This window comes from Eumetopias jubatus, unplaced genomic scaffold, assembly GCF_037043125.1.
Source record: "Eumetopias jubatus isolate StellerSeaLion01/CBP00866 unplaced genomic scaffold, mEumJub1_p1.0 scaffold_6, whole genome shotgun sequence".
Classification (NCBI taxonomy): domain Eukaryota; kingdom Metazoa; phylum Chordata; class Mammalia; order Carnivora; family Otariidae; genus Eumetopias; species Eumetopias jubatus.
The window spans coordinates 134,858,284-134,883,867 of NW_028274812.1; the positions used below are offsets into that span (position 1 = coordinate 134,858,284).

Consider the following 25,584-nt stretch of genomic DNA (forward strand, 5'->3'; position numbering starts at 1 on the left):
TGGTTATAATATGTTAATATTTCACCGGTTTATTTAACCACAGAACCCTTTTTATGATTCTTAGTAAGGGTTTTCATTACCGAATTCTAAAGTTTGATATAAAACAATAGGGAATCCTGAGCAGTTCTTGAGTAGATTATTATGATGAAAATGATGTTTGGGGGATTATTTTAGAAGGTATATGTAAGATGACCTAGGAGGTAGTACGGAGTGAAAGATGGAGGGTTTTGGTAATTGACCCTGGAGAACTTGGCTGTGGTCAGGGCAAGAAAAAGGTGAATCCGAGGAAACTGGAAAGGGGGTCATTGATGAGACCAGCAGGTGGTTGGGGTGTTAGAAGCGGGGCTGAGCCTGGTTGCTTCCAGGCAGCCACACCGATGTGTGTGGTGAAGTAGCTGGGAAAGAGAAAGTTGCTGTTAAAACCCCAAATCCAGCTGCGTCAGTGTTGGAGATCCAGTTGGCTTTGTCCGAGCTTCTCCGATCAGGCAGCATCCCATCTAGCAAACAGAAAGGAGCTCCAAGGAGCCACACACAATGGAAGACTTTTATAGGCCAAAGGAGGCAGGGCAAGGAAGATTTTTCTAGCAAAGAGGGAGTTGTTTCAGGCAAGGTCACTGTCCTGTAGGGGACCCAAGGGGCATTTCAGCGGAGTACCCCACTAGTGCTGACCAGGTGGTTCCACATGGACTGGTTTAAAGTTCGCATTCCCTGGAGAGGCTGAAGCTGGAGCCAGGTGACGTATTAAGTCTTGGTTTGCTGATGTGGGGCTTAGCACAAGGGACTCCATTTTGGGCCTGTTGTCTGTCTTTTTATGAATAAACACTGTTTAGAAAGGGAATGTGACGGTTGGCCGAAACACATTTGTCAACACAAGGGCCATTAACACAAGTACTTTCTATTCAGGATAAGCTCACGTGGTCTGGAAGGGGAGGAATAGAGGATAAGAAGGCTCAGAGCTGAGCAACTGGACGGACTGGATTTGGGGTAGCCCCTAGTCTGCCTGTGATCCACCTGGGCAGACCTGGTGGGACAGGTGTTGGGGTTGGGTGAAGGATGTTGTTCTTACAGGTGCGAAGAGGCAGGGTGCAGGGGCCTGCTGCGACCTCACGTGGTGTGGTTTGGAGAAAACCTGGATCCTGCCATTCTGGAGGAGGTTGACAGAGAGCTGACCCTCTGTGACTTATGTTTAGTGGTAGGTCATTCCGTTCCCTGATCTTTGAGATTTTTCTGTAACACCAGGACTGGGGTGGAGTTTGGTGTTTTTTCCTTCCCTCCCTCCCCCCCTCCTCCCTCCTCCCTTCCTTTCTTCTCTGTTCCCTTTCCTTCCTTCCCCCTCTGAATTTGTGTGTTGTACCCTACTCGTGGTACCCTACAGAAAAATGAAGAAACAATGAATATGAATTGATCTTAAATATGAAACTATGTAAGACTGTGTCTTGGGCTTCACAAAGCCTCTTCCCACCAAAAAAAAAAAAAAAAAAGCATTTTATTGGTTCTGATTTTGAAAGTACTACATGCTCATTATTAAATTTGAGAAAACACAAAAAAGTACAAAATTATAAAGAGGAAATTAGAAATCACCAATATCTCTACCATCCAGAAATAGCCACTGTAAGCATTTTAGTGTATTTTTTTTTTCTAGATCAGAAATGAGAAACTGCGGCCTGTGGGCAAGATCTGGGCTGCCACTTGCTTTTGTAAATAAAGTTTTATTGGAACACAGCCATGTCCATTCTTCTGTGTTGTCTATGGCTGCTTTCACACTCTAATGGCAGAGTTGACTATTTGTGGTAGAGACTGGCTTACAAAGCCTAAAAAAGTTATTATCCAGACCTTTACAGAAAAACATTTACCTGCCCCTGGTCTAGACCTTTTCTTATGCGGATGTATACATATTGTTTAAAGTTCAAAAATGGGTTCAGACTGTGTGTTCTGTTTTGTTTTGTCTTTTTATTTGTTTGGTTTTTTTTTTTGACAGGAAGTAGGTTTTATTGGTGGGCATGAATAGGGAGGGGGCAGTGCCGAGATTCTCACGAGTGCAGAGCCCTCCATTTGTCCAAGGGGCCACGATTAGGGATGTATTTGACCCCACAGATATCTGGGATAAGCCGCTTTTCAGCCACCATGTCTTCAAATTCATCCGCATTAAACTTAGTAAAGCCCCACTTCTTGGAGATGTGGATCTTCTGGCAGCCGGGGAACTTGAAGTTGGCCCGGCGTAGGGCCTCAATCACATGTTCCTTGTTCTGCAGCTTGGTATGGATGGACATGATGACTTGGCCATTGTGGACCCTGGCTACTGTGCCCTGGGGCTTTCCAAAGGCACCCCGCATACCTGTCTGCAGCCTAGATTGGAGATAGCATGAGGTCAGACCTCAATATCCACTGGAAAGGGCTGTCTCCAAGGTCCCTTAGGGCAACCCATACAATCAACAGGCTGCATACACTACCAAGGAGGCTACTGTTTGCAGCCATGGCACACTGGGCCCCCATGGACGGAGAGCACAGTCGGCTTAATTGGCTGCAGAGTGTTCTGTTTTGAAACAACTTTATTCACGTATATTCCATGCCAGTACATCCACAAATCCACATCATCTTTTAATTGGCTGCATGATGTCCTATTGCTTGGCTATAAAAGGAGATATTTAACCAATCCTCTATTTTTAGACATTTAGGCCTTTTCACATTTTGATATTTTAAATAATCCTATGGTGAATATCCTTAGGCATAACTTCTTAGCATGCTCTTCAGATCCTTTCCTTAGGGCATATTTTCCTGGAAGTGGAGTTAATTGGACAAAGGCTATTTCAGAATTTCTCTAATTTGTCTTTAAAAACAGAAGCACTTTCTCACAGGTGCATATTCATTCAGCCAGTATTTATTGAGCACATCCCAGAGCATCAGTGCTCATGACCGATGGTCAGATGAGAAAAGCTGGTTTGTACAGCATGTTCTGGCCTTTCCTTTCTTGAAAAGCACATTTCTAAATATGTATTTGTAGGGAAAAACCTGAAAGAATATATATCAAAATGTGAACAGTGGTCATCTTGGGGTAGTAGGATTCTGAATGACATGTTGTATATATTTTTTCTTGGAATTTTCTAATGTTAAAAAAAAAAAAAAAGAACATGGATTCTTGGCATCACCTCCCAGAGCAGAAACAAAACCGAGCCATTCATCTGCCATTCTCTCCATTTGTGCTGCTTTTCTTCTAGCACATTCTTCCAGTGATCAGCTGAAAGGATGCCTCCTAACTTCCCATCTGTCCCTTGGAAGCTCCCCATTGATCTCATCCAGCTTAGCTTCCCTCACACCTGTAACCACAAACTGGCCTGAGTTTATGTCAGGTTTTCTGAAAGAATGTTTCTTCTCCCCATCGTGTGGTCATTTGTCTGTTTCCATTCATTTGCTTGGTAGGTGGGAACTTCCTCCGTGGTTTATCCTGCTGCCATGTTCGCACCGCAGGTGTCTGCACGGGGAGTGCCAGTGGCCGAATTCAACATGGAAACCACCCCTGCCACCAACAGATTCAGGTACAGGGATTACCAAGGTGGGAGAGAGAAGGTACGAAGCAGGTTTGGATATGTCGTCGAAACGGATCTTACCTACTGTTCTCATTAAAAAAAAAAAAAAAAAATGACAGAGTTTATGTTTTCTAAATCGGTCTATAGTTGCTTCGATGGAAGAACAAAATATCGGTTACTGTAGACCAAGGCAGCTCTATGTTCCTCCAGGGAATTTGCCTTAAGGCTCTTGCTCACATTTTGAAAGTTCTTCTTTGATGAACATTTTGAAAGTTCTTTGATTCTGTACGCTTGGCTTTCATTTGTATTTCTCAGCGAGAGTTGGTAATGGCGTTTAGGTGTAAGTGAGTTGAATACCCAGCACATGGCCAGGGAGATGTCCGTGTGGACCTTCATCACCCGCTTTTCTCCCTGGGGGCGGCCTGGGTGAGCTCCTCTTTGGTCTCGTTGCCAAGTAGCTGCCGAATTGCCAGATATCCTCAATAGTAGTATTGGGGGCCATGTCGTGGTGCTGATCCTGTCTCCCATATTTGTGTGGAAAGTGGAGACCATCAGACGATGTGTTTTTAGCCTCATTCTGAGTTCCATTTTATCCTCACCTTCATTTTGCTTTCTTTTTTCACCCTGGCTGTTTTGTCTTCCCTTTTAACTTAGTTTATATATTCTTATCAGTCTGCTTAATTCCTTTCTAGAATAAGGTAGAACATACATAACTCATAAAGAAATACAAATCAATAAAATATAAAACTTCACTGAAACTTGTTATCATTACGTTAGCCAGTGGTTGTCACCTCAGCTGCTTATTTAAAAATACCACTGGGCGGGGCGCCTGGGTGGCTCAGTCTGTTGAGCGTCTGCCTTTGGCTCAGGTCATGATCCCAGGGTCCTGGGATCAAGTCCCGCGTCAGGCTCCCTGCTCAGCGGGGAGTCTCCTTCTCCCTCTGCCTGCAGCTCTCCCTGCTTGTGCTCTTTCTCTATCAAATAATAATAAATAAGAAAATAAGATAAATAAAAATAAAAATACGACTGGGTACCACCCATGAGATTCTGATGTAACTGGCCTCAGGTGTAGCCTGGGCATCATGATTTCCATAAACTTCCTAGATCATTCTAACGTGCAGCCAGATGAGGACCAGCATTCTGAGTCTTCACTGGGATAAAAAAATGTGCCACAGACTGTGTGGAAATGCACTCGATGACCCTCTTCTGGTGAGCTGGCTGAATCTAATCTCCTCCCTGTTTTTAATCACTACTGTCTGTGTTCTCGGCCCACTTCTTCATTCATGTGTAAGTGGCAACAACCAGGTGACATCCCTTAAAAACTTGCCGTCTATGTAAAACAGATTCTTTGAAAACTATACAGTAAAAGAAATGAAAAGATCTAAACATGTGGAAGGACACTTATGTCTGTGGACCAGACAGCGTCGTATTGTTAAGACGGCAGTATTCCCCAAATTGATTTACAGATACAGCTAGTCTCCATCCAAATTGCAGCCGGCTTCTTGGCAGAAATTGGTGAGGGGATCCTAAAATTCATATGGAAATGCAAGGGGCCCAGAAGAGCCAAAACAACAAGAAGGATGAAGTTGAAGAACTCACACTTTGCAGTTTCAAAAGTTACTACGAAGTTACAGTTATCAAGACAGCGTGGCGCTGGCGTAAGGATAGACATATGGATTAGGGGGGCAGAACTGAGAGTCCAGAAATAAACCCGCAGTGTATGGCCAACTGGTTTTTGGAAAGGGTATGAAGGCAATTCAGGGAAAGAGTAGTCCTTTTAACAAATGGTTCTGGAACGGCTGAAGTGCCACCTGCAAAAGAATGAAATTGGACTCCTTCTTCATACCACATTCAAAAATTAACCCAAATGAATCACAGACCTACATATAAGAGCTAAAGGTATAAAATACTTAAAAGAAAATATAGGAGTAAGTCTTTGTGACCTCGAGTTAGTTAAAGCCTCTGTGATACGACATCAAAAGCACAAGTAATGTAAGAAAAATGGGTAAATTCCGTGGCACAACGTCAGAAGCACCAGTAATGTAAGAAAAATGGGTAAATTCCGTGGTACGATGTCAAAAGCACCAGTAATGTAAGAAAAATGGGTAAATTCCGTGGTACGACGTCAAAAGCACAAGTAATGTAAGAAAAATGGGTAAATTGGCTTTCAATCAACATTAGAAACCTCTGTGCTTCAGTGGGCCCCATCAATAAAATAAAAAAGACAACCCATGAGATGGGAGGAAATATTTGCTAGTCTAATATTTGATATGGGACTTGCATCCAGAATATATAAAGAACTCTCACAATTCAATAATAAAAAGAGAAATCATCCAATTTAGAAATGGGCCAAATATTTGAATACACATTTCTCCAAATACATATATATGGTCAATAAGCATATTGAAAATATGCTGAACATTATAAAAATTAGGGAAATGCGAATTAAAACCACCCTGATATACCTCTCAACAACCACTGGCATGGCTATAATTTAAAAAAACAAAACAAAACAACAAGTGTTGGTGAAGAAACTGGACCCCTCATCCGTTGCAGGTGGAAACGTACAATGGTGCAGCCTCTTTGGAAAACAGTCTGGCAGTTCCTCAAGAGGTTATATGCAGAGCTAACATACGACCCTGTGGTTCTCTTAGGTATATAGCCAAGAGAAATGAAAACATCACAAAAACGTGTACATGAATGTTCATAGCAGTATTGTTCATAATAATCAAAAAGCGTGAACAATCCAGATGTCCTTCATCTGATTAGTGGATAAGGGAAATTTGGTATTTATACAAGGGAATATTATTCAGCCATAAAAAGAATGATGTACTGATCCATTCAACAACATGAATGACCCTTGAAAACATTATACTAAGTGAAGGAAGCCAGACACACAAGACCACAAATCTTATGATTCCATTTATATGAGATATCCAGAAATCAACAGAGACTCGAAGTGGATGAGTGGTTGTCTAGGGTTCGGGTAGAGAGGAATAGGGAGTGACTGTTAATGAGGACAAGTTTCCTTTTGGGATGATGAAAATGTTCTAACGTTGACTGTGGTGATGGTTGTGCAATTTTGTGAGTATACTAAAGAAAACATTAAATTATACGTTTTAAACAGATTATATGTGAAGGACATCTCAATAAAGCTGTCCTATTAAAAATTAAATTCTCTTCTAACTTACCCCTGAGAATAGACACGAGGCCTCTAATATGCATTGTAGCACCTGGACCAGCATGCATCATTAACAGGAATGTCAGAGCCAGACAACTCAGGCCCCTCGTCTGCTGAAAGAGCATCAGAATCCTCCAAGAGCAGGATGGCATAAACTTTCTGAAGGAGGGAATGAGCTACATCCCCAGTCCCTTTCTTCTCATGTGGTTTATTTTTAGCCCGATGATCTCCAGCTCACCTCTACAAGGTAGAAAGAATGAAAACATATCATCACGGTAGAAAAGTAACAAAATGCAGATGGGGAAAAAGAAGAAAATCAAAGCAATGTGCTTCCACAGGCCCAGAGCTGGCCTCTCCCTTTCATGCCCTGGACTGACCAGCAGCTACTGGGCATCCGTTGTGTGTGTCTTCAGAGGAAATTGAACTTGGTAGGTTTCCTGCAAGTTAAGAAGAGCGTCCTGGCATATAAGGATATCATTATGTAAGTTGGGCCTCCTAAAACTACGGACCTGACTCATCTGCTTCTCCTTCTCAGCCAAAATTGTTCAGCTTCACGTCCTGAAAAGCGGCCACGTCTCCTTTCAGACAGACCGGGTACTTGCTCGTTAGAAACTTTGATCGAATTTGACAAGCTACTCATTGACCCAGCACTGACCACAAGAACCACCTTCTGTTGGCTTCTTGGGGGAGCTGAGGCTGGCTGTACCACTAAGTCTGGGAATTTTCCAGATGAGTGTAACTGACCAGTGAAGACAGTCGTGCTTTTTTATCTAGGAGTCATCAAAGCTGACATTTAGAAGAGATGCCGGGGATCCTTTTACCTTCTCGACTTTTCAAACAGGAACCAGGCCCAGAGCAATTGAGCGTTCGAACACACGGTCTAAGACGGTCTAACAAGGGAAGAATTGTCTCTTACATCTCATGCGTGATAGATTTGGGTTGAATTTTACGCTAGGTCGGGGCTCAGCAAACTGCTTCCTGTAGACCAAATTCACCCAGCGTCTGTATTTGTAAATAAAGTTTTATTGGAACTCAGCCACGGCCATGGGTTTCTGTATTGTCCACGGCTGCCTTTGCACCTACAACAACTCAACTGAGTCATTGCAACAGACACTGTCTGGCCTGCAAAGCCTAAAATATGTTCTCTGGCTCTTCACAGAAAAAAGGTGGCCAACAGCTGCTCTAGGTTAACGAGAGAAGCGAAAACTGGGAAATATGTCCTTTTAACCTGATTTCCTTTTACCTAAGCAGGGAGCAGGGATGCTACCTACACTTTAAACTTGGATCTCACAGGACATCTGAGAACTTGCTCAAGTTGTAGATTCCTTGCCCCAGTTCTAATTTAGAGACAAAGTCACAGAATTTGTGTCCCACTGAAATGTATTACTATTTTCAAGGTGTTAATTAGTTCCGGTTTTGTTTTTGTCATTTTCCCTATCCCCGATGGTTGTCTCCGATGAGTTCTGACAAGACATTACGGTTAGAGTAGACCCTAGGTATTTTCTAATTGGGCTTCAAGGTTTTGACTGTTATTCAACCCCTGAGGTCCTTGGCACATGAGGGTCTGTGCATTTGCTGAGAGAGAAATGGGATTTGTGCTTGCCTGAGAGATGGCACAAAGGGCCTTCCAGCACCCTGGGCCTCCTGTGCCCCCCTGACTACCATCTTTGAATTTTTCTAAACTGTGGAATTCAGCTGAAGTCCACAGATATCTGCTAGGTACCTACTAGGTACTAGGTACTAGGTATACTGTTCTAGGTGCTCAGGATAGGATATATTGGTAAACCAAAAAATCTGCCATGTGAAGATGACATTCTAGTGGTGGAGGCAAACAGTAAACAGGAAGCATAATAAACGTGCAAATGGTATAGCAGGCAAGAAAGGGGGCAGCAGGTTGTGGCAAAAAGCAAAGGTAGAGCTGAAGGGGAGTGGACAGGCTGCAGGATTCAGCTGGGTAGTCAGGGTAAACCTCACTGAGATGTCTGAGCAGTCTTGCAGGAGGGGAAGGCGTTAGCTAAGGAAATTGTCTGGCTAAGAGCGTTCCAGACACAGGACTACCTGGAGCGGAGGCTGCAAGCCATGCGCGCCTGGGAGGTGGAAGGGACAGCGCTGGAAGTCAGTGTGGCCGGCGTCAAGGTGGGGAGGGGGCATGTCCCAGAAGAGGCGGTCAGTAAGGTCGGGAGGTAACACGTTTCTGCAGGGGAAGAAGTGCCCCCAAAGAAAGCGAGCTGTCAATGGAGTCTGGAAATCGAAGGAGTTCTTAGCTAGAAATGGTTTTATAGATTGCTTTAATTATGTATTTGCTCATCAAGAGTGTAAAGAGTTTATTTTTAGGGTTTTTTTTTAAAGATTTTATTTATTTATTAGAGACAGAGATAGCGAGAGAGAGCACGAGCAGGGGGAGAGGCAGAGGGAGAAGCAGGCTTCCCGCCAAGCAGGGAGCCTGATGCGGGGCTCGATCCCAGGACCCCAGGATCATGACCTGAGCTGAAGGCAGATGCTTAACCGACTGAGCCACTCAGGCGCCCCAAGAGTTTACTTTTAATTTACGGATGACTGCAGTTGGTAGGAAGTCCGATGCCTGGGTGAGCTGTCATGGGTGGGTAGTAAGGGCCCTACTCTTGGCTCATGCAGCTGGCTCTTGGTTAGTCTGTTCGTCAAAAAGTCATGTAAAGTCAGACTAATTTTAAAAGGACACATAGATGCCTTAGCAAAATATACTTAAAGATACTTAAAAATATTTAATTTTATTTATTTAAAATATGTTTGTTTATAGCAAAGTCTGCATTCATTTATTTCGTTTTGCTTTGTTTGATAGAGCTAAAGGCCTTTTCTGTGAGTCGGGACCTGCTGATTCTGCAGGTCACCTGTGGTGCATTGATGATGCTCCTTATCCTCCCAGTGCTCCCTAGATGCCCCTGAAGATAAAGATCACCCAGCCCTTATTTTGTAAAACAAAACAGACAGCCACAAAAAAAAAAAAAAAAAAAAAAAAATCAGATCCCAAGGCGCTAGTCTAGACTTCCTGAATCAGAATTTCCAGGGCGTGAGGAGGACTGTTTGTGTATTTGACAAGTGGCCCAGGTGACTCTTATCATCTGGGAGTCTGGGAAAACACTGGATTACAACCTCTGGTTTGGATATTTTTCTACTTTTTTTTCTTTTTTAAAGTGCAACAAGAACTTATGAAAAGAAATTTGTGAAGCAGCCTTCCCCCTAGTCTTTCCCACCTATGCTAATTTATTTATTTTTAATTATTTTTAAAAGATTTTATTTATTTATTTGTCAGAGAAAGAGAGAGAGAGAGAGAGAGAGAGCAAACACAAGTGGGGGAGTGGGAGAGGGGAAAGCAGGCTCTCTGCTGAGCAGGGAGCCCAATGCAGGACTCGATCCCAGGACCCCGGGATTGTGACCAGAGCCGAAGGCAGACGCTTAACTGACTGAGCCACCCAAGCGTCCCCCACCTACACTAATTTAATAGAATTATTTTTAGTGAGCTGCCATGTCTTTTCAAAGCATACATCAAATTTTCCTAGGAGCAACCGTCTTTTAACCACTGTATTTTGAGGGTTTATTGCATAATTTTTTTCTCAAATTAGATAATCACATTAACCAATAGTAGTGGCATGAACAGATTCCAGAGCAAACCCAGTGGTCCTGGTCACCCTGCTGCTGGGGGGAGGGGGGGCGGCGTATGTGTGTTGGGGGGGCGCAGGGTGCTACAACATGAGTCTTCAAGCACTTTTCTTCACGTACCTCTTTTAAACTTGACATCTTAAAATTTTGTATCGGGCGCCTGCGTGGCTCAGTTGGTTAAGCGTCTGCCTTCGGCTCAGGTCACGATCCCGGGGTCCTGGGATCAAGCCCCGCATCGTGCTTCCTGCTCCGTGGGGAGTCTGCTTCTCCCTCCCCCTCTACCTGCTACTCTGCCTACTTGTGCTCTCTCTCTGTCAAAAAAAAAAAAAACCAAACTTAAAAAAAATAAATTTTGTATCAAAATAGTTGAAAAAGATGTGATTCCAAGTGTACTGGAAATAAAATACTCTCATTTTAGAATAAAACCGCCATTATCAAGGTTTTAAATACATCCAGGGTGAATGTTGCCGCCACTCAACACCCACAATTATGTATTTACAAAATAGATACACAAGCCCTTTTTAACAACCTTCGCTGTTTTCCTCCTTGAACTTGTATTTCCATTCTGCTTTCACCACAGAAATTTATATTCACGTGATATATTTTTACGCTTAAAAATCTTTTGTTGACTCCCCTATTATATTTCTGCAGCAAAATGTGGTATGAATCATTTGCTTTCAATTTCTTGAAAACTAAAAAAATGTTTTATTAGGAAATGCCTCGATTGAACTGTCACTGACAGTACTTTGTGGCATAGCTATTGAAAACAACAAATAAATTATACATTTTGGTTAATAATTCCATAAAAGTGAAATCTTACTGGAAATGCAGCTCTTCATAGATGCATAGGACATAAATTTTTCGGGTTAGCTCCTGTGCCCCTGGCTGAGTGTTGGAAGGAAACCGAGTTCATGCTGTTCTAGCCCAGTCCACCTGCAGTCACCAGAAACTAACCTATAGTCAGATCAGCTTTACCGGTTCTCTGCAAATGAGGGAGGAACATGGTGCATGTCCCCAAACCAAGGAAAAGGTACAATTACTATGGGATTTGGAGGGAGGGTGGAGTTTAGGTGAAATTTAAGTGAAGCTGTTTTTGGTAGACTGAGCAGCAAGCAGGGCTGTGTGGGAGTCAAGTGCAGTCTGGCTGGAAATGTGGACGCAGGGTTCTGTCTCCCTGGAGACCGCAAATTGAAGGTAAACAGGTAACACTGTTCAGACACCCCTGTGTGGAGCCCGGTCCCAGCGTTAGAAAGCAAGGTTGTTGCTCAGTGGCAAAGTCACCTGGGTCCTTCAAGCACATTTATCCTTTACCGCTGTATTTTCCAACAGCAGTTTCTGGTAGCTTATGGTTTTAGAGTATAGAATTCCTTGGTGAGTAAAAAAGCAGTCGTCAAAGAAGGGAGTTGTTATGATACTTTGTGCATCGTCCTGGGGAAAAAATATTGTTTTCTCTTTGCAGTTGGCTTCATCTGTGTCTCTTATTCTACCTAATATGAAGGAGGGCAGGCCAGATTTTTACTGGCCAAGCTAAATTTCACCTTTCCGATGTCAAGCTAAAATTTGTAATTTTTAGCTTTTGCTTTTTATAGACGTAGGTCCTGAGAATGTGAGCCACATAATTCCCCGGGAATGAAAGGAATTTCATTATGTCATCGCCACTCGGATTTTGGACCTCTTTCCAAGTTAAATGCTAAAATACACACTAATTCTGTATTGCATTGAGCGACGTGTTTGTTGACAGTCCAATCAGACCAGGCCCTCTTTCGGTTTTATGGGAAGCAGGAACGAAATGGCCCTTCCTTGCCTAAGGATGCCTTGTCACCCAATCTCTAGAAGCCATTTATTGGCTGAGATCTACACCAACATTTCAAACGTCCCTTTTTCTGGCCCCTCGGATGTTGTCACACTCTGGGATAAGGCATCATGGTAAGATTTGGGTGGGGGAGGGGAGCAGCTTGCTCTTGCAAAGTGGGAGAAGGAGGGATATAGAAAGGAACTCTCAAAGGTCCCTTCTCGAGGAAGGAGGACGCGTGCGCGCTGAGGCTATGCGAACTCCCGGAAGGTTCTCTGTGGCGGGCTCTAATTTGGGGGAGGTCCTCAAGGGGCTGTAACTGTGCACGTGAGGAGCTTTCTGGCGGCAGGAGGAGTGGAGATGTCACCTGGTTGGGGATGTCCGTTAGCCGCACTCTCTCCGGACAGAAGAGTATTCGAGGTCTCAGGCATTCATGATCTGTGTTGCGTCAAGAATAAGCAATATGGGGGCGCCCGGGGGGCTCAGTCGGTGAAGCGTCAGCCTTCGGCTCAGGTCAGGATCCCGGGGTCCTGGGATCGAGCCCCACATCGGGCTCCCTGCTCCGCGGGAAGCCTGCTTCCCCCTCTGCCTGCCGCTCCCCTTGTTTGGGCTCTCTCACTGTCTTTGTCACATAAATAAATAAAATCTTTAAACAAAAGAATAAACAATATGAATATTGAATTACCTTGAACATGTCCTTTTTCATTTTTACCTGTGCTCAATTGGTTTTCTTCTGAATACACTAGAAAATCCTGCTTTTCCAAGGATCCTCTGAATCCTGCATTCAGAGATGGACATTTTTTTTCTTCCTGTTGTATTTTGCCTTGAAGGAAGCAGGAAGGCATTTTTCTTCTTTCTCCCTCCTCTTTGCTCTTTTTGCTTGTTTCTACTTTCTGACTGTATGTCATAGTTAGTCATAAGGTCCAACAGCTGACTTGAGAGTCCTGTTCACTCAGCTACAATGTTCATGGTCTGTGTGGTACATGGGGTTATTTTTCTCGTGTCCTTAGTGCATGAGAATGCTGGGGTTTTTTAAAAAAGATTCTATTTATTTATTTACTTGACAGAGAGAGACACAGCGAGAGAGGGAACACAAGCGGGGGGAGTGGGAGAGGGAGAAGCAGGCTTCCCGCGGAGCAGGGAGCCCGATGTGGGGCTTGATCCCAGGACCCTGGGATCACGACCTGGGCCGAAGGCAGACACTTAACGACTGAGCCACCTAGGCACGCCATGAGAATGGTGTTTTAATTAGTATATAGACTTTATAAAACTCACAGCTTCAGTTGTTATGAGGTTGGCTGTATAATCACGAAATGCACTTTGCAATTATGTCTCCCCTATCCCTTAAATAAAATTTAGCACCTAAATTCCAGGCAGTTGCTTTCCCAAAATTCCCTTGATCACTGGGATCAACCCATAATGAAATGTCTACATCTAGAGTTATCAGAAACTAGATGAAAAAAGGGAGAACAAAGCTCATTATACCGTATTTGTGAGAATTGGGATTTTGCTTTGGATGTAACTAAGAAGTGTGTGACTTGCTGAAGTAGTCCATTCGTGTTTCTAACTCTGCTTATTTGTCCTATTTCAGGTTTCATTTCCAGGGGCCATGTGGTACCACTCTTCCTGAAGCCCTTGCTCCTCATGAAACTGAAAATGTCTCTTAGTTGCCCTGGGGAAAGAAGAAATTTAGTATGTCTAAGTACCGGGCCACAAACAGAGGAGAACCAATCATGGGGACGGTGAGCTAAATACTGGAAAGTCTAAAAATACCCTCCGATTCCCTGGCTGGAATCCCACCTGATGATAAGTGATGGGGGCCTAGAAACAACAATAGCAAATATTCTTAGCAGTGAGAGAACAGTCAAGTTAATGCATCTTATTTTGTGTGGACTTAAACATCCGATATCTTTTATGTGTTTGGTTGGTTGGTTATGGGAAAGGGAAAATTTTATAATTAGGTTATCTTTTAAAAAAGTAATTATCCTGATTGAATTGTTGCGATCTGGACACAGAGAGAAGTAGAGGGGTAAAACCTTGGTATTTCTGATTTTTGCCAAGTTTTGGTGGAAAATAAAATCACTCTCTGCAGTAGGTCATTTATTGTATAAAGATCTTACCCCAAGAGATGTCTTTGTCGGGGGCTTTTCCTGTTCAGTGTTTACCGTGTTTGGCCGCCTTGCCTCACAGTGTGTGGGATAGCTTACAACAAGAGCTCAGGCAAGGAAGGAAGAGAAAAGTAGCATCAAGATAGAAAATCAAGATGCGGAAAATAAATGATGCAAATATATGGACTCCAAGGATAAACACAGCTGCCTAAAATTGAGCACTGGCCTCCTTAGCAGTCAAGCAGGAAAGGGAGAGGTGATGGTTGACTATTTATCGATATCATAAACACAGAAGCATCACGGTCCCTGCGGGGGCCCCACCAAGCTTTCCCAGACACTGAATTCTGAAATTTGTGGGTTTTGTTTTTTTTTTTTCCCCATGAACTTTAAAAAAATTATGCTCATATTACCTTGGAATCAAGTAGTAAGAATACGGCTCTCCGCTCAAGCCTCACTACCGAATGCAGCCCCCAGGGCCCTAGGAATGCCTGCTGTCTGGTCTGACTGGGAGGAGTGGCCTTTAGTAAACAGCGCAGGGAGGTCGTACATGTGCAGGTCCCTTGGATCACATCGGCTCCCTGGGTGATTACACCTCTGGGCCACATTGCCTCAGCCCCTTACAAAATTACATTTAATGCTACACCCTTGGCTTTTGTAGAAGCAGGCAAGACACAGTCACATAAAACTTTGTCATAACTTTTAATAAATCCCAAAGGTTCTTTGCAGGGGCAAGAGGGATGTTCACAACTTACAAGGAGTAGGGCTCCTGAGGGCTCGAGTCACACTTTGCATGAGTGGGTCGAGGCATGTACACAGAGAGGGCCTGTTATAATGCAGTTTTTCTACCCGAAATACCATCATTCACTGTTAATAGGTCTGTTGGGCTTCTCAATTTAACTTAAATTCATACATCTTCCTAGTGTTAGCAATGATGAAAGTCAGCACACTGTTTCAGCGAGTCTGACTGTATTTTTAATCTGTAATTTCCAACTGACCAAGGCCCCGATATTTCATAACTGTTCTTTGTAACTCCTCTCATCCTGGGCCTTTGGTACCAGCAGCTTGTTTTTCTGGTTGGTTTTTGTGTTTTGCCATTTTTGTTCGTGTTTTGGTTTCGTTAGAGAAGATGAAAAATTTGAAAATGCAAACTGTATGTGATACCTAATTCAATTTAATATTTACTGAATGTCTGCCCTATGATAGACATTAGAAATAAAATGATCAGTAAGATATGGACCTTACCCTCAAGGAGGTCACAGAATGGTTGGGACAGCTGTCATGTGAACTATTTTACAGATTGGAAACTACAGTAAAGAAAGCTGTGCAAGATGCAGAGGAGGATGCAATTAGAGATGGGCGGAGTGGGGATGGGTTCAACATTAAGGTGCTTGGAAGCCTTTAGGAGGAAATAGGGGGCAGTTTTTGAAGCATAAATAGTTCCACATGGAGGAGTATCAGCAGAGGAAACAGCATGTACAAACGCATAGCAAATGGGCAACAGCTTGGTTTGTTCAGAGAGTGATGAGTCATTTCGTGTTGTATAATGGGTGGGAGAAGATAAACACAGAGATCAGGAAGGGCCGTGGATGCCAAGAAATGAAACCTACCTGGGGTTTGGAGGGATAGAAGCAGTACTAGGTTGCATTCACTAAGTAATGGTGAAGTCACTCTTTCACCAGATTCAGGGTTTGTGCTGGACCAGCCACTGTTCAAGTTCCTGGGGTTAGAGCAGGGCACCAGGCCAGGACCCTGCTGTTTCTCACAGAGCTTACATCCTAACGCAGGAGTCAGATGATAAGCTGTTGGGGAGTGGTGTCGGTGATGAACAGAGGTGTGGACAGTCCAGGAGCAGGTGGTGAGGGAAGCCTGGGAAATGGTGGCTGAGGTAGCCAAGCACACGTTTGGTGCTGAGCATTGATTCAGGCCTGTATCTGTCAACTGGTTCCTGTCAGTGCCAGAAGGACTGAAAGGCATCACGTCCTGTTGCTACAGCACAGTTCTTCCCTTCGAAGGAGATGCCACTTCTTTGGGGGTGCGGGGAGTGAAGGGAGCCCAATCTGCAACTACTGATTAATTGGATCCAATGTGGCAATTAGTAAAGGGAAATCTCACTAAAATGGAGTCAGGAGGTTCGGCAGGGGGAGGTCTCACGCTCTACCACTTGTCTTTACCTGCGAATCCAACAGGAAGAGACGGTGGACCTGGTAGGTGAATACCGCCTTATTACCAGACCTGGTAGGTGGATAGGGCTTTATCACCCCAGCGGGAGGAAGAAAGGCTTTCCTCCTCCCCCACCCCCCACCCCGCAACAGCCCAGCCAGTGAGAAGCCAGTGTATTTCTAATCCCCAGTTTACTCCAATGGACTTTTATGACAGCCTCCCCCAGCTTCCCGGCTCCTCTGTAAAAGGGAATCCACTCCTTAGTTTGGGGGACTTGCCTACGGCTTTGCCAACAGCTTGCTTACCCGGCAACTCTCTGCGATTCCTGAGTAAACCCATTTTTTTTGCTGGTAAAATAACTGGCAGTTTTACTTTTTAAGGTTAACAGGACCAAGTGGATGGCGGTGCGAGGTAGGGCCACCGGGGCTTGTGGTCCCAGGTTTCTGGGCCCCTGGACGGCACAGCCCGTGGCAGCGGGACTGGAGGAGGGGGGGACCCAGGCAACCCTGCTGTCAGCTTCCCAGCGGAGGAGCTCTTACGAGGCTCTCCCCTCCTAGAAGCAAGCCCCATCCAGACCTGCTCTCACTGCGGGAGCTCCGGTCGCTTATTCGGGGCGGGGAGAAATCCAGGTGACGTCCCAGGCGGGGAAACCTCCCACGGGCGAAAAGGAAACACCCACCAACCCACCCCAACGCTCGGCTCCCCTTAGGCCACACCCTTCCCCGCTCTGCGCATGCGCCTCCGCCGTCGCACCGCCTTCTCCGCATCCGCACCTTGCAGGGGGCGGTGCAACTCGCGTCGCTTGCTCTCCACGTCACGCTGCGCTTGCGCGTTGTTTCCGGGTCAGAGGTCAGACGGTCGAGCGCTGCGCGGGTCATGGTGCAGCTCCGGCCACGCGCGTCCCGCGTCCCGGCCTCGGCGATGGTAGACGAGGGCCAGCCCGCCTCCGAGGAGGAGGAGGCGGCGGAGCACGGCCTGTTGCTCGGGCAGCCCAGCAGCGGCGCGGCCGCGGAGCCGCTGGAGGAAGAAGACGGGGAAGGGGACGACGAGTTTGACGACGAGGCCCCGGAGGAGCTGACTTTCGCCAGCGCCCAGGCGGAAGCACGAGAAGAGGAGCGGCGGGTTCGGGAGTCGGTGCGCAGGTTCGGAGCCCGCCGCCGGCCGGGAGAACCGCCCCTTCCCGTCCCGCGCGTGTCGCCCCTTACTAACTTGTCACTCTTTCAGGGATAAAACCCTCCTGAAGGAGAAGAGGAAGCGACGGGAGGAGCTGTTCATCGAACAAAAGGTTAGAGGGTAGGGAGGCGTCTCCCCTTTAAAACACCGGGCCGGGGTAGAGTTCCCCCGTGTGGTGCCACAGCTGGGGAGCCTGGGGCGGGGGAAAGTCGCTAATATGCCTCTGACAACAGCGAAAACGAAGGCGCTCGAGCTCTTTGCTGTCCAGCGATTGAAAACGGGAGTGGGAAGTGTCGTGAATTCGAGATTCGGAGGGTTCATCCCACTTGGGACAGCTCACCATGACAGCCTAGTCATTTAGTCTCGCGGAGGTAGTTTCTTTATCCGAAGTCGGCTTGCTGTGAGAATTATGAGAGGTACTTTGTAAACCGCGGGCTGCACTGCCTAGAGTATGATTGCTTTGCTGTCTGACGCTCGGCGGATGGGCCACAGAGAACGGACTCCGGGTGGACGGGACTTGATTGCGCTCAGTGTAGAACTGTGACTTTTGGGTTGGGATACAGTGGGCAGCCTTCCCAGTCGTCACCGAGTGCTTCCCGAGAATGCGGAATAGGTTCTGAGTTTCGTGGGCCCAGTCTTCCCACAGCTTAGAGGTCGTGGGGGCAGGGCTCAGCCTAATTCTAATTCGTCTAGATTTTAGTAAAGTTGTCCTTAAAATCAGAAACTTCAGAAGCAAGTCGGGGCATACTGTCATGCACCTCACTGCTGATTAATTTTTAAATGTCTTTAAGAAAAGAAAACTCCTTCCAGATAACATCCTAGAGAAGTTAACTACAGCTGGACAGACTCGGTAAGTAGTGGATCTTTGTTACGTACACCTGTCTGTGCCGCATTGGTCCACACGTTTATTTGAATCCACATAATAGAAGTAATAAATGAAAAAGCTACACAGTAGATACTTGAATTTGGTGGGAAAGGTGGAGGGAATTAACTCGACTTTCAGTCTTTTACCACTTTTTGTTCATTCTTGTAGCGAACTTGAGCTTCTGGCCGTACTGATTCCAGGGTATCGGTCAGTAGATGCTTGTGCTCCTGTCCTTATACCAACGGAGGGTGGATGGTGGTGAATAAAGAGTGTCTTGAGACTTAGCGTTTAGTGGAGTAGCAGACACGTGTCCACAGGCTCCTGAAGCTCCTCTTGCCCCACGCTTGCCTTGGCCGCTCCCGCTTCATTCATTTCATTTAGCAGCTTTGCCCTCTGTTGACGGTTAAAGGCAAATGCTGTCCCTCCTCTTCCCCGTCCATCCCGTGCAATCAAACTGTAATTTTAGACTTCTAAATATTGGGTAATTTCTTTATGCCCCCCTTGCACCTTCTAAATGCTTTATTTATTTATTTTTAAAGTTTTTATTTGCCAGAGAAGGAGCACAAGCAGGGGGAGTGGCAGGCAGAGGGAGAAGCAGGCTCCCCGCCGAGCAGGGAGCCCGGCGCGGGGCTCGATCCCAGGACCCTGGGACCATGACCTGAGCCCAAGGCAGACGCTTAACTGACTGAGCCACCCAGGCGTCCCTCCTAAATGCTTTAAGTTCAGAAGTTTAGTCCTGTATTTTTTGCCTAGGCCGGTGATTAAATTGTCAGTAAAAGAACTTTTCCAAAGTTACTAAGATCCTGAATATATTATAGTCAGGTGCATTTGGTGGCATGTCCCCCCTTCCCTCTTTAGAAACCAAGTTCAAATGTCACCACCTCCTTCTCTCGCTCCCCCCGTCCCATCACTTTCTCCTTTGTATAGCTTTTCTAACTGTCAGGTGCTTCTGTATGGGAATCTTCTTGTTGTATTTTGTCAGATTACATTGGTCTCTCCATCCTTTTTGGCCTGAACTGCTGAATTAATCCTTTGTGATTTCTCCAAATACCACCTTTCACCTCGTATTTTGAATACTGTTATGTAATTCATTTTTTTCTTGTCTTTCACTTCAGCTCTTAACTACAGCAATCTGTTACTGACGTTTGCTAATGTGCTTTCACAACTTTCTGAAAAGATACTCCATCCTAGTTATATACTAGTTTGGGAATTGGTAGCATTTCCCAACTTTTGCTTTCCAAAGTTGGGACTTTTGCTTTCCAAAACTGATCCTGAGTAAAAACTGAGGTTGGTGGTCATGAAAGGGGGTATCTTATTTATAAAGCCCGATGAAATTGTGTAATAAGTGGAGTAATCTTTGCTATCTGCCATACCAATCGGTATTTTTATTGTTCTTCCTTAGCATAAAAAAATCATCAGGAAAGCTGAAAGAAGGTATGATCTCTTCTGATTTAAATAACTTCTCATGTTAAGTGTCAGGCACATTTGCAGATATTTGCAGCCAAATGTTACTGGCCCTGAGAGAGTGTAGCTTGGATCTGTTTCTTACAAATAAAAATTGCATCGAAATTGGCATGAGTGGATGTTTAAAGTGAACTCCAGTAAATGTTTCTGCTTTATTTTTACATAATTACTAACTTGAAATAAAAATTTTTTAGCTACTTTGCAGAAGAAAAAGGAAGAATATGAAAAAGGAAGTGTTTCTAAGAACGCTGAAGAAAAGGTACAAAAAGTACAGTCTGTCGGGTAAGAGTCCTTTTTTTCCACCTAGAAGGTAGAGGTGACCAGAGGGCGTTCAAGTATTGGCTTATGTGGAGAAAGATGTTAATTAGTAGTGGTTTCAGGTTAGATCCTCTGTGGGGAAACCAATTCTGATATTTACATAAGAACATTTGCCTACTAAAACATAAATGTGAATCTATTTCTAGTAAAATAAAATAGCCCTGTGATTTAGTTTTATTCATCATCTGTGCATATACAAATTTAGGATTTGGGTTTTTTCACTTTTTGAAGTAAGAAAAATGCTTTTTATTTTCAAAGTAAACACGTTATCAGACTTGCTCATTTTGACCTTTTGTGTTGGTCACCAGCCAGAATAAAAGCTACTGGGCTCTAAGGCTAAAAGATCAAGATCTGAGAGATTCAAGGCAGGAAGCCGCGAAGGCTTTTATACAGAATTCTTTGTATGGTCCAGGAACCAACAGAACTACTAGTAAGTTCTTGACAGACTGTTCTCTCACTTTTTATTGCAAATTAAAGAAATGATAAGTAATTCTCTTTTCTAGTAAATAAGTTCCTGTCTCTTGAAAATAAGAGGTTACCAGTGAAAAAGGCCGCAGCCCAGTTTCTGAATAGTGCTTGGGGTAAGATCCAGTTTATTCTCTTACCCAATTTTTTATGTATCGAAAAACGTTCTTTTTTAAGGAGACAGTAAATACTTAAATAATCATGAAGCATCAATGTTTTCCTTATAATAACTTCTACATTAGTATGTTAAAGCTGCTTCTGAAAAATTCATCAGCATGATATGTATGTACATCTATACAATCTGATTTAATAAACTTAATTTTAGTATTCATAGAATCTTGAAAACTTTTGAGTTATTTCTTGGGAATTTTATATCTAATATTCTTACTGCACAAAATTTTCTATTTTAGGAACCCAGAAAAAACAAAATGCAAAGAGGTTTAAAAGACGGTGGATGGTCAGAAAGATGAAAACTTCTAAGAAGTAAAGCTAAATGAAGAATGAGAACTTGTATGTACTTGTATGTATAGTACTTAAGTTACGTGGTTTAGAGGATTAGTTTTTCTGAAAATCTAATAAATCGTTTACAAATGGTTTTGTGAAGCGTCACTGCAAAAATCCGAGATCTTTGGGGGGAAGCCCCCCCCACCACATTTCATCCTTCTGGAGTACAATGGTGCCTTGTCTTTGAGGACTACAATGGAAGAAAATGCAATTTAAAAGGAATTGTTTTCCTTTTTACGAGCATTTATACATTTAATTGAAAGCACGTCCTGCACCGTAGGAGTGGCCGGGGGGGGGGGGGGGTGGGAGGTGGAGGAAACAGCTAGGGGTTTTCAGCTGCAGCTCTCAGATGCCTTCATCTTGCAGATGTCTTGGTGCTTTGGTGAGAATTTGTTTCATAGAATAAAGACTAGGAAAGAAGTAACTGAAAAAGGGCAGTATCTAAGTATAATAAACATTTCTTCTTAAAGAACACTGAAGCCTCAGTGTATATACAAAATTAACAGTCAACCAAAGGATATGGTTATCTTGGTTACTATACGGACAAGCCACATGCCATACTGAGTTTTTACAAAAACAGGAGATTTCCTGTTTTCTGTCTGCAGCACCCTCAGTGTCAGGTTTGACCCTAATCCAGGGAGGCCGATGCACTGAAGGCAGTCTTAGGTTGTAGAAGTCAAGATTTATAGTAGAAACCATTCATTTTAATTGCTCTGATTTTAATCAGAAGTGTGCAGGTACCTGATATATAAACTCAACTGACACTCTAGTATCTGTAATAGTAAATTTTTAATGGTTGGTTAATTATATCACTACATTTTTATTGCAATATAGTACTCATTTAAGCACTTAAAAATGGAAGGTGTACAAAGATTAAATTAAGACACGGTAAATTGACTAAATATTTGGTTTTTATATAAATAAAGGTCATAACCACACTGCTGACATGTAATACTGTTATAATACAACAGTTAAACTGTGAGTCTACAACAGAAGTCGTCTGTAGTTAAACAGGAAACAAAGTTGAAAAAGACCATGTTAAAACAAAACTACTGGGACTAACAGGTTGAGATTGTAAGTAGCAACAAACGTATTCACTCAGCTCCTGAGTATTTCAAGTTTTACAGTACACATTAAAAATGATTTCTTCCATCAACACTATAAATTCAAACTGTCGGATGTTTATGCGTTTTGCAAGTTACACTGATTGAATGCTTATATGGGAGTGGGGGTCGGAGCATCTCCCGATTTGAAGTTTACATCACCCACATGCTAACACAAACACAACTTGTTCCGTTTCCTTCCCCCCTCTCCCCCAAACAAAGGCGGCAGGATTTTTTTGGTTTCTTTCAGGTAATTGTTTTAAAGGATTTGTGAAGATCAATTTGAACGTCTGAAATTCAGTAATATTTAACTCTTAGACAACTAAGAGGTTAAAGATGGAAAATAATTTCTCCTAACACCAAGTTAGAAAATCATTTGCATCATGCTGTAAACTAGGAAGCAATGTAAAGCGACAAAAACCTGTCCCCAGTACATAATTAAAAAAATCTAAATTTCAAATCAGCAGAGCCGGTCTACTTCCATGTTGACTATACGCCACAATAATACGTGTGAGCTCCTTAAATGCATAGCTAATGTAGGTAGTCTTCAACTGTGGCAAATGCACAGGATCCGATTCCTGATCGAGCCATCAGTCCTAGACATTGTGTGGCCTGTCCCATTGCTAGGGCAAGTGGAGGTTGCTTTGGCAGATTGTGGGTTTCTGAGGAAAAATGATTAAACATGGAAATAGCAATTAGCAAGACATTTTCTAAAAACTTCTCAGTTGGGAAAATACTGCATTACTTTAAAAATTAGCAATGCCTACACTGCTCTTATTGACCTAACTAGTGATGGTAATTTCTGAGCAAATGATTATTGTCGTGGTCATGCTACTCTGACTAGGTAATAGGGGTAGTGGGTATTCTGTTCAGAGAAATTCTTGCAGAATTAAGACTTTTTTAGATACTAACTATGATGGGAAAGATGTAATTTCTTCCCCGATATTTACAGTGAGGAGTAAGGAATATTTAGTATTTCTCAACTTGACTAAAGTCAGTTGACTTACCAAAAAAAGACACCAGGTTTTCAGTAAAAGTTTCATTGCTGGATTCTTTCCCTTCTGGGGAGAGGACCCAACTGAGGCTAATGGTCTCCAAGGCACACTGGTGAGTGTAAGTTACTTGGGTTTCTAGGAGCTAATGGTGATGGTGGCCATGAGCAATGACAAAAGCAAAACCACCCTCTAATCTTGAAGGGAGTTAATTTATAATCTGGTAGACAAAATATTTTAAAAATTGCCCATTAGTTTTCAGGATCATACATACCCAAAATTTGTCAAATACAGTACAGATGTAGTTAATTACCAAAATTTGTTCTTTGCCAGAGATGAAAAAATGAACTACTGGTGAAAGTGGCCAACCACCTAGAAGCTGGTGATCTCTCCTTGGGTGGAGATGTCCACATTTTAAGTTTACATAGGTTCCCAATTAATACAATTACTAATCAGTCCTTTGTAGGAATAGTTGATAACAAAGGGCAAAAACCATGATACTGGCTGGTAATCCTCCATATGATTGAATTTGATGCTGGATTCCAAGTTTGCAATGTGGTGGGAGAAAGAAAAGATGCAGACGAAATGGAGCCAAAAAGAAAAAAAAAAGGAAGCAAATTCAGGATTTAAATGTATAAGAGCAAATAGGATCAAGAATGTAAGAATGAAAATATGCAAGAAAAGGCACAAAGATTGGGGAGAAAGTATGGTTTGAAAAGGGGGTCTGTGGGTTAGGATTAATAAGGTCCTGGCTATTATTTGGCAAGACCCTATTTAGCTGAACTTGGATGGTGATAAACATTTTTTGCCAAGTCTAATCGAAGCAGGACAGTTCTGCCTTGAGTCAAGAACAATTTTTTGTACACAAAATCAACGTAATAAAAGGAATAGAAACTGAAAAGGAAACATCTCAAAAATGTCTCTTGATGGTTTATAGGGAAAAGTAACCTTGCTCAAAGGTAAGCATGGTACTCTATTTTTGGGGGGGGGTGGGCACATGTGGTTATAAACATTTTTAAGTTTTTTTTGGATATAGAACTTGCTGGAATTACATACAATTAATATAACTTTAAGCACTAATTAGAGATGAAACTACATAAAATAGCATATTTATAAATATGCACATTCACCCACAGCAATTTACTAATCTTGTCATTAATTTTGTAGGAATTGTATCAATATAAATTTAAGTACTATTTATAGCTGAACCTACATACTACACAATATGTAGCACAGTATATAAGAACACATATATCTTGCATAATGGTCCTAAATTTAATATTTAATAATTGAATTCCCCACACACACACACACACACACACACACATACACTCACACACTGGACTATTACTGGCTGCAAAAAGAATGAAATCTTGCCATTTGCAACAATGTGGATGGAGCTAGAGTGAAATAAGTCAGAAAGACAAGTACTATACAATCTCACTCACATGTGGAATTTAAGAAAAAAACATGAACATACGGGAAGGGGGAAAAAAAGAAGCAAACCATAAGAGAGTCTTAGAGAACAAACTGAGGGTTGATGGAGGGAAGGTGGGTGGGGGATGGGCTAGCTGGGGGATGGGCATTAAAGAGTACATTTGTGATGAGCACTGGGTGTTATATATGGTCAATCACTGAATTCTCCTGAAACCAATGAGACACTATATGTTAACTCACTAGAATTTAAATAAAAATTTGGAGGAAATAAAAGGAAAATTCTTTCCATGTCTTGAGTGATACCTATATATGAAGCTTAAATTAAGGCTTCATGATTACCTATCCATGCAGTAATTTCAAAAAGACCATTATAGTAAACCATAATTTGCCCTATTGCTATTAAGTTCTATTTTTACTAGTAGAGCTAAATTAATTTCATAAAACCGAAGAGAATACAACACATTAATCAAAGAAAATTCACATTTATTATATATAAATTCTAAATCTAAGGAAATAACACAAAAGATGTTTTTTAAATACATAATTCTTATTCCAAAATCCCCCACTATTATACCTTAACACACAATGAATTAACAGTTGACCCTTGAGAAGCAGGGGTTTGCACTGCACAGGTCCACTTCCACTTCCATGTGGCGTTTTTTTGGACATAGCACAGTACTGCAGACGTATTTTCCCTTACGGTTTTGTTCACATCTTTTCTCTAGATTCATTGTATGAATCCAGTGCATAATGCATATAATAACATACAAGGTACGTGCTAATCAGGTGCTCATGTTACCGGTAAGGTTTCCAGCCAACAGTAGGCTATTAGTAGTTAAGTTCTGGGGGAGTCAAAAGTTAT

The 25,584-nt window shown here is 43.0% G+C and overlaps 4 protein-coding genes and 1 non-coding gene across 10 annotated transcripts in view; 2 read left to right on the top strand and 3 right to left on the bottom strand.

Moving 5' to 3' along the window:
- The window catches only part of SIRT5 (sirtuin 5), a 32,893-nt gene extending 18,666 nt beyond the window's left edge, over positions 1-14,227 (top strand). For 5 of the 6 annotated variants that reach the window (XM_028107484.2, XM_028107481.2, XM_028107480.2 and 2 more), the window contains 3 exons: positions 1,069-1,192; positions 3,418-3,533; positions 13,725-14,227. In XM_028107484.2, coding sequence (XP_027963285.1) covers positions 1,069-1,192; positions 3,418-3,533; positions 13,725-13,800 — 316 coding nt within the window. In that variant the 3' untranslated portion in view covers positions 13,801-14,227. The remainder of the gene's footprint in view (positions 1-1,068; positions 1,193-3,417; positions 3,534-13,724) is intronic. The other variant, XM_028107485.2, reaches the window with a different exon arrangement.
- On the bottom strand, positions 1,975-2,522 carry LOC114212568 (large ribosomal subunit protein uL16-like). Its single transcript, XM_028107486.2, has one exon. The coding sequence runs from the start codon at positions 2,331-2,333 to the stop codon at positions 2,031-2,033; it is 303 nt and encodes a 100-aa protein (XP_027963287.1). The 5' UTR covers positions 2,334-2,522; the 3' UTR covers positions 1,975-2,030.
- LOC114212643 (small nucleolar RNA SNORA70) lies at positions 2,394-2,527 on the bottom strand. The gene has a single exon (XR_003610025.1). It is a non-coding gene; the product is annotated as a small nucleolar RNA SNORA70 (small nucleolar RNA).
- A 2,994-nt stretch (positions 14,228-17,221) lies between the features above and the next one.
- Positions 17,222-21,280, top strand: NOL7 (nucleolar protein 7). The gene is made up of 8 exons (XM_028107562.2): positions 17,222-17,543; positions 17,626-17,686; positions 18,366-18,424; positions 19,842-19,873; positions 20,098-20,185; positions 20,530-20,651; positions 20,725-20,802; positions 21,097-21,280. Exons 1-8 carry the CDS (start codon positions 17,278-17,280, stop codon positions 21,171-21,173), a joined length of 783 nt encoding a protein of 260 aa, XP_027963363.1. The 5' UTR covers positions 17,222-17,277; the 3' UTR covers positions 21,174-21,280.
- A 680-nt stretch (positions 21,281-21,960) lies between these two features.
- The window catches only part of RANBP9 (RAN binding protein 9), a 91,723-nt gene continuing 88,099 nt past the window's right edge, over positions 21,961-25,584 (bottom strand). The window contains exon 14 of the mRNA XM_088024125.1: positions 21,961-22,955. Within this exon, the coding sequence (XP_087880251.1) occupies positions 22,825-22,955 (131 nt within the window). The 3' untranslated portion in view covers positions 21,961-22,824. The remainder of the gene's footprint in view (positions 22,956-25,584) is intronic.

Bases quoted from the DNA above. Each gene is read 5' to 3' on its own strand.
- LOC114212568 (XM_028107486.2), bottom strand. From the start codon at position 2,333: ATGCGGGGTGCCTTTGGAAAGCCCCAGGGCACAGTAGCCAGGGTCCAC.
- NOL7 (XM_028107562.2), top strand. From the start codon at position 17,278: ATGGTGCAGCTCCGGCCACGCGCGTCCCGCGTCCCGGCCTCGGCGATG. The intron at 20,652-20,724 runs GTAAGTTCTTGA...TCTCTTTTCTAG, and splicing joins AGGAACCAACAGAACTACTA to TAAATAAGTTCCTGTCTCTT. The intron at 20,803-21,096 runs GTAAGATCCAGT...TTTCTATTTTAG, and splicing joins GTTTCTGAATAGTGCTTGGG to GAACCCAGAAAAAACAAAAT.